The 7,441-nt window shown below is 53.8% G+C and overlaps 1 protein-coding gene across 2 annotated transcripts in view; it reads left to right on the top strand.

The window, feature by feature from the left end:
- TRAM2 (translocation associated membrane protein 2) overlaps positions 1-7,441 on the top strand; it is a 75,549-nt gene continuing 68,108 nt past the window's right edge. The window contains exon 1 of one of the 2 annotated variants that reach the window (XM_024765935.1): positions 1-53. Coding sequence is in view for 1 of the 2 variants with exons in the window: in XM_024765932.1 (XP_024621700.1) it covers positions 45-53 (9 nt within the window). In the remaining variant the exon portion in view is untranslated. The remainder of the gene's footprint in view (positions 54-7,441) is intronic. The other variant, XM_024765932.1, reaches the window with a different exon arrangement.

The raw sequence follows: 7,441 nt of genomic DNA, 5'->3' as shown, positions 1-7,441 counted from the left end.
CGGACATCGGCTTCTGCCTGGTGCTCTGCGTCCTCATCGGGCTTATGTTCGAGGTGAGCGACAGCGGGGCGGTGAGCGCCCCTCTCGCGCGCCGCCCGGCGTCCCCCTGCGGGTCTCCGGGGTCCGCGTCTGCGCCTAGGCGCCCGGCCGCCGTGTCGGTCCCCCGCACCCCCGGCTTTGTGCACTGTGCGCCCCTCGGCCTCCTAGTCAGCCCAGACACCGCCGCCAGCTCCGCGCCGTGCCCGCCTGCCCTGCCGCCCTTTTGGGCACCTACCGTACCCTGCAGCTCTCCCTGCAGCCCCGAATCCTCAGCCTGGCCTCGAACCAACCGCAGAGCTGCCACCCGGCCCGCCCAGCGCGGGTTCCTTTTTGGTGTCCGGGAGCCAAGCCCGGAGACTTCCAGACCCGCAGTCATTGCACAACTCCCCTTCCCAAGCCGTGGCTGCTAGCTCCTCTGGGCTTTTCCAGTGGGAGGGACCCCGGCCCTTTTCCTCCTCCCACTTGATTTTCGGGGTCTTTTGCATCCTCCGCTCTGGGCCAGACTCGGGGTGTTCACGTGTGGCCCTGGCCCCATCCCAGCAGTGCACTTCTGCCGTCCTCCCGCCACCCTCCCCACCCCCCCTTTTTTTTTTTAACTCTTGCCCAAAAGGCCAGTTTTCATAAACCCTGTTTCACTCTGTGAACTGTTCATTCAGATCCATCTGTGGTGGACCCAGAGCTTCTCCTGTGACAGGAGCAAGGCGCGGGCCAGGGATACCCTCTGCTTTTAGGGGAAAGGTGATTCTCTAAAAGCTATTCGGGTAGGGGGAGACGACGGGGTCCTGCTCAGGACAGCTGGGGCAGGCCTCATAGAGCAGGGAGTTTTAGTAAGCCCGAATGGGGTCAGAATCCAAGGGGGCTGATGGGAAGGATTCCCTACTCCCGACAGCCAGAAAAATGTGATATTCACAAGTAGGGAGAACTGGCAAACGCTGAGTATAGGACTTGCTGTGGTCTGTCTTGTCTCAAGGGTCAGATATGTGAGTGACACTTCGTGGGCAGCTTATCTGCATTCTCAGGAATGGGTTAGGAAGCTGTAACTCTCTATAAATTGCCTTGAAGATGGAAGATTCCTGGCGTGGCTAATTACCTCTTCTGTGTCCCTCTGTCTCTGGGTTCCCTATCTCCTCTCTAAGGATGACAAGGGCCCTGCTTGGTCAGTGAAGCTGCCCTCAAGCTGGGGACATTCTTGTGGTGGCCGAATCAGCGTTGGATGTCTGCATGTGTCCTTGGCTGGGCTTCAGGGTATGCAGGCCTCCTTTACTCCTTCCACCCACCCCGACAGCTCTCGTGATGTATCGGCGGCGAGGGCTTTGTCAAGCCAGGGTAGTCCCGGTGTCACGGTCCCTGCTCTGTCACTAATTTGACGAAATAAAAAACAGATGCAGCCTCAGTTTCCCCATCATTACAGATGAGTAAAACCTGTCTTCCTCACAGCGTTATTGTGAGGTTTAACTGAGATCATGTGAGCAGCAAAAGCCATAACAGGTTCTACCAATGTGAAATCAGGTCGTTTGCTCCTGAAACCCTGTTATTGTTGATCATAATAGCTTAGCGGGATAGGAGAAAATTTGTTTGGTCCAGCCAGTGCTCTCAGTGTCTCCTTGCTGTCCTCCATTCTAAGAGGCCTCCCAGTGCCTTGTCACCAGACTTGGAGGGTGTGGTTGGAAAGACACGTGACAGCTGTAGCCCTCACAGCCAGCGACGTCTCTTGCATAGCCTGGTGGGTCTCTCTGCTGTGTGTCTGGCATTCATTAAGGATGGTGGCTCTACCTGCTTTTACCTTTGCTCAAAAAGAGCTGCCGAGTATTTGAGCTCGGTACCTCCTTCCCTCGCTGCCTCTGGTCTGGTGGAAAGTCCTGTTGGTTAAACCTGGCCGTCCATGGGAGGTGGAAAGTGCTAGGAGCCCTTAATTCCAGTACATGACAAGAGGAAGGCCCAGGGTGGGAAAAAAAACCCTGAAAAAACTGCCCTGCCCTCCTCCCCCTTTTGGGATTGGACTGGGGAGTGTGGAAACGGCCAGGGCTGAAATGCCTGCCTCACGGCTCCCTGTCCCACCACCCTCTTCTGGTAGAACCTTCGCCCCGCGGCATCTGTACGTACAGGACAGGTTGTCTCCTCAGGAAGGTGCACTGGAGGTACGTTGTGGGTCGGTGCAGGCTGGTCTGGGAGGAGGAGGGCCGTGTCCAGACCTCCCTTATGAATCACGTGTGTTCTACACTAGGCACACAGTAGGTCTTCATTGTCTGTACCTACCAACTGACTCTCCAAAGAGACAGGTATCTGCCGGGGGGACTCAGATTTCTGGAACTCTGCTCTCCCTACCAGATGAGAGCAGGACCTCAGAGAAACACATGTGGGCATCCTCATCGTTGGGGTAAACCAGCCAGGGACTTACAAGCTATCACTCAGGGCCATCTGGGTTCTTCCCTGGAGGGGTGGTGTGTATGTGTGTGTGTATATAGGGATGCAGATGGTGGGGGGCAGGCCAGCACTTAACACGACTCACTTTTTCTTAGGAGTGAGGACGGAAGGAGATGGAAAGGGGAGGGGAAGGCAGGGAGAGAGGACGGCAGGCTTTTGGGTTTCTAACTTGGGCAGGGCTAGGATGCCTTCATTCAGAAGCTGAATCAGGAAAACTCAATTATAATTCTTCCCACAAAGAGCGAGTCTCCTGGCTACTTCTCCCTCTGGGGTCCCCTGCCCAGCCTCTGCCAATGAGCTGGGGCCCTCTTCCCCCACCCCAGCCAGCCACAGCCTGGCCCTTGCATCTTAACTGGTCTCCACTTCTTCCCTGCCTCGCCCCTTCCCCAACTCACTGGTCAGCTTACCAGCGTTCAGAGGGGCTTTCGTTCCCCCGCAGGAACCCCAGGACTTTAGTTCTGTCCCCTGGGAGATGATGACTCCAAGTTCCTTCCCTTGGGATCACTTCCTTTGGGGAACACACATGAAAGGGTTGCCCTCCCACCTCTGTTTGGTTCCGTTTTGAACCCTCCTGAGGTCCCTTCTCCCATTTCCGAGGCCAGGGGCAGGCTCTTCCCCCTGAGCCCAGGTTTTCTTTCCATCCTGCGGGCTGTTTGGAATAGAGCTGTTCTGTGCAGCCACAGCACTTGGCTAAAAAATGTCAGGAATGTGGAGCTTTATTTTCCCCCCTCCTTCCCTTCCAGCTTTCTCTTTCTTGACTCTGCTGGGGAGAGGTGGTGCAAGGGGGATTTCTACTCCACGCTTTGGTCCTTCAGGCCTGTCTGAGGTGGAGCCCGGCCGGAGCGGCCTTCAGGGTGTGGGCAGCCAGTGGGGTGTGTGTCAGATTTGAAAGCCGCCTCCCCTCTCCTTTCCCTTTCCAATGTCCTGTTCCTTTGGTGCCACAGTGCCACGTTTCAAACTGAAACAGGCAGGGGGAAGAGAGAGGAAAAGGCGCTCATTAGCGGGAACAGAGAATGAGAGCAAGGGGGCACATCCAGCAGAGAGGAAGCCACTTGTACATTACCTACAAAATGTCATTTCGAGACAGACTTCTTCTGTTTGTTGCAAAGCTCATTTGCAGGCGCTGCTGGCTCTGCGGCACGGAAATGGTTCTGAAATTCTGGGCCCGTCATTTGGAGGTTGGGTTCCTGTTTGGTCTGTGATGACGTTAAGAATTCAGGGCCCAGAAAACTTTGGGGGTGTTGGTTGGTTTTTGCTTTTTAATTGTTCTGGAGGCAGATGTGGTGGAGCCGCCTTTTCTCCAGGAACTGCCTTCTTCCCGGTTGCTGACACCACGGTCAGCTTGTCGGGGTGATGTGTTTGCAGCGTGCACAGTGGGAGCCCGTTGTGTCACGACCTGGCAGGACACGGGTTCCGTGGCACCAGTGCCCATCCTCCCAGGCATCCCTGCAGACATCACAACCTGAAGGGAGGCTGCTGGTCCTGCCCCTTAGCATTAGTGCTATAAGACAGCTCTGCTTACATTCTGTTATTACAAAGAGCCGTGCACGTGGCACAGATGTACATCTGAGGGCAGATGTCGCTTTTATTTTAATTCCTGATCGCTTTTGAAGATGTTCTTCTGCCAGCTGTTACAGTTCCTGACTTACGCATCTTCCTCTCCAGCCTCTGACGTGGCTCATCAGTGGCGTTCTGGAGAAATGAGTCAGGGGAAGCCGAGAAGGGCCACTTAGTCTCTTAGGTGCCCTTGTTCTGTGGTTGGATTTTTACCCGCATTTCAGTGATCTGAACAAAAGAGCAGAGATTTGGAACTAGTGTACCTCCTGGTCCAGCCTCAAGTGTAAGTAACCCTGTCCTGTGGGATGTAAGGGCACCTCGGTGATCCCCGTTTCTTCTTTTGGCAAAAATGTGACATCCAGAAAGGTGGTGTTTATCAGTGAGTGAGTTTTTAACCCTCACAGCACGATGAAGGTACAGATGTCCCGCACTGGGCCTGGCCCACGGGCGCTTAATTGACAGTCTCAGCCACGCTGGTGGCCCCTGTTATTGGCATCATGGCTGGGTGTGTGAGAACGCCTTCCGCTATCAGCCTGGCTTGAATTTCAGTTTAGATAGGACCTGTTTTTTCCATGAGACCTTTCCCCCAAGTTCTCCAGTGCCAGCTGTCTGCTCCAAAGCGGGCGATCACTCTGCCCTGGGTGCCTCTTTCCCCTGCTCCCCACAGAGAACATCTGTTGTCCCTCTGCCATCCGTCTTATTGGAAGGTGGGCTGGGGGTGCTGGAGGGTCTCAGAGCTGCCGCTGTCAGCTGCCCCGCCAGCTCCGTCGGTGCCACTTTCCTCTTGCTCCCTCTGTTGTCTGCACCCTCGGCCGCTGCTTCCTGGGGGCACTGTCCGGCCTGGTCTAGTCCTGCCTGTTTGCAGAGTCGCATGTGTTGCTATGGAGAAAACTTCACTCTGGCAGGCATGAGCTCCTTTCTGATCTGCTTCGTCGTGGGCAGGGGCCCCAGAAATCAGTCTGTGGCAGAGCTGATATATCTCCCGTTCCCACCCTGATACATGCCTAAGCTGGAGGGTTGATAAGAGCGGATTAGAGTTCCCAAACTACAGAAGTGCTTTCTAATCAGCCAGAGTGCTATTAGCAAGCTTTGGTGGGAAACTTTACTGATACGATCTCTTAACCTTTTCATCCAGCACTGTGTATCTGGTGTCCATTGGTACCTAATGGTTAAAGAAAAGGGGGCAAAAAAAGGGAAAAGAAAACAGTAAAGCTACTACCACGGCTCCTGACACAGCCCGTCTCATTTCCCGAGCAGACCTTTGTCTCTCACACAGCCTGTTGCTTTGCCTTGACTTACCTCAATGTCTCACGTGTCCCCAGTGGAAGGAAACCCAGCCCAGCTTAGTCACCACTGGTTAACATTGGGAGTTGACGTTGCAGTTTGAAGAGCTCTGCAGGCAGGTCTCCTGGACAGTGTAGGTTCACACAGCTTTCCTGCGTGAAGGAACGGAGCCCGATTGTGAGTGGGGGACTGGGAGGCCCCTGGAGGGAATTTGGGGGCACGCAGGGTTAGGTGAGCCGCTGCTCTGTGGCTCTCTGCCCGAGCCACGTTGCCTCTTGACAGCTCCCCTCATCTGTCTCGAGGGGTTGGCAGCATTTTGCGTCTGTGAAATGCTTTACTAGCCTCACCCTGTAATCTGGATGGTTTATGGGGGTTGTCATACCCATCCAGAGCCTGGCTTCTAGAGGAGAGACTTGGCCAAGGACCATCCGCTCCGAGTTAGAGTTGGAGCCAAAACAAGAAGTCAGCCACGTCTGGCTCATATTTAGAGCTCAGCCCCGATGCTTCCACCAATGGGGTGTCTAGAGAATGTAGCCACAGGCCGCTTTATTTTTCTCTGTCTGAGTGGAATCTGTTTATTACCTGGAAGTAATGTCTGCGGGTCACTGTTCCACTTGGAGGCTTTTCTGTCTGGAAGAGTCGTTGCCATTTGCAGTGACTCCCTGAAAGACTCCAGAGAGTGACCCAAATGTGTGTATCACGTGTGACCGTGGGCGAGTGGGCAGAAGCTTTACCTCCTGTTAAAGTTACTGTCTGCTGTTAGCCCACATCTGCGTGAGAGTGGCTGCTTCTGGCTGCTATATCTTCACGGCCCGTATCATCAAGTGAATATCATGGCCGTAGCTCAAGGGCACATCTTCACGTTTTACAAGTCTAAGGGCTAAAGGGAAACCTAGACTATCATCTACTATGTTTACAGAAAAGGAAAATAAGACCCCAGAGGTTGGGTGATTTGCCCAGGACAGCAGAGTGAATTTCTGGTAAACTTGGGGCTTGAACCCACGTCATCTGACTCAAGCCCAGTGCATTTTTACGCATCTGCTCACTGGCTTTCCCGACGCTGCCTTTGAATGTCATTGTGTGTGCAGAAGCCTCGAAATCGACAGATCCTTCCTCAATGTGCTGCGTTCGTTTAGTCGGCAGCTGTTTGCGGACTGGGTGCCTGCCGTCTGCTTGTGTGGAGCTCTGGGAATGCAATACAGATGAACCAGGTGGGGTCCCTGTCTTCAAGGAGGTCACGATGTGGTAGCTTAAAGCTGATCGACTGTTTGTGGATAGAAGTGAGGTCTTGAACTTGATGAAAGTGGCAGGTGCAACTTACAGATCACTGGGCCTCACCCTCAAGCCATTGCCGTTGGTGGAGGGGGGAGTTTATTGAATAGAGACCCAACACCCTGAGTGGTCAGCAGGCAGAAGACAAGCATGGCGGTGACTCCTGGGCATCTCATGTGTCACAGCCTTGCGGATGAGTGAACTGACCAAAGGCAGCGAGTGTGTATGTGTGTGCAAGGTGTGATTTCTGGCACTCGGAGGCCTTCATTGATTGGAACCTTGCTTGAGGTTCAGAGAACTCTTCCGTAGGGTTTCTTAAGATTTCCAACATCAAATCCCAGCGGGATCTGTGATGTGCCTTTTGGGTTAGTGGGGGTGAGAGTCGCACCTGAGGTGAGAAAGGACATCATCCTCAGAGCCTCAGTTGTCCTGCCTTTGAAGAGGGTTTCTTAATAAAGCTCCTTAAGTTTTACAGACAGAGTATCATTAGTTTAATCAGTTTGTTCTTTCGTCTTTATCATAAAGGTGCAGATACGCTCTGTTTTCACGGAGAACTTTAAAAAGAGACTTTTTAATGATGACTTCCATGGCTCCCTGCTCTGTTAACCTCTGCCCCCTTGCTTTGAGGAAAGCCCGCGACCTCACTGGTTAGTTAACAGGTGTTTCTGGTCTGTTGTGCATGCCCAAGCGCAGTGCTGGCATCTTCGAAAAGATAGCATTGAGAGTCAGTGAGAACATGGCTTTGGGGTGAGAGGTGACAGGGGATGTATTATCAGCTCCTTTCCTGAGGGTTAAGGGCAGTCTGGGGGCTCCTGACCTGGAGGAGCGATCCCAGGATAGGCAGGCCTTCGCTCCGTGATTCCCG

Source organism: Neophocaena asiaeorientalis, unplaced genomic scaffold (genome assembly GCF_003031525.2).
Source record: "Neophocaena asiaeorientalis asiaeorientalis breed wild unplaced genomic scaffold, Neophocaena_asiaeorientalis_V1.1 scaffold46, whole genome shotgun sequence".
NCBI lineage: Eukaryota > Metazoa > Chordata > Mammalia > Artiodactyla > Phocoenidae > Neophocaena > Neophocaena asiaeorientalis.
Note: the sequence above shows the minus strand (reverse complement) of the source record. Positions and strands in the feature narration are given on the sequence as shown.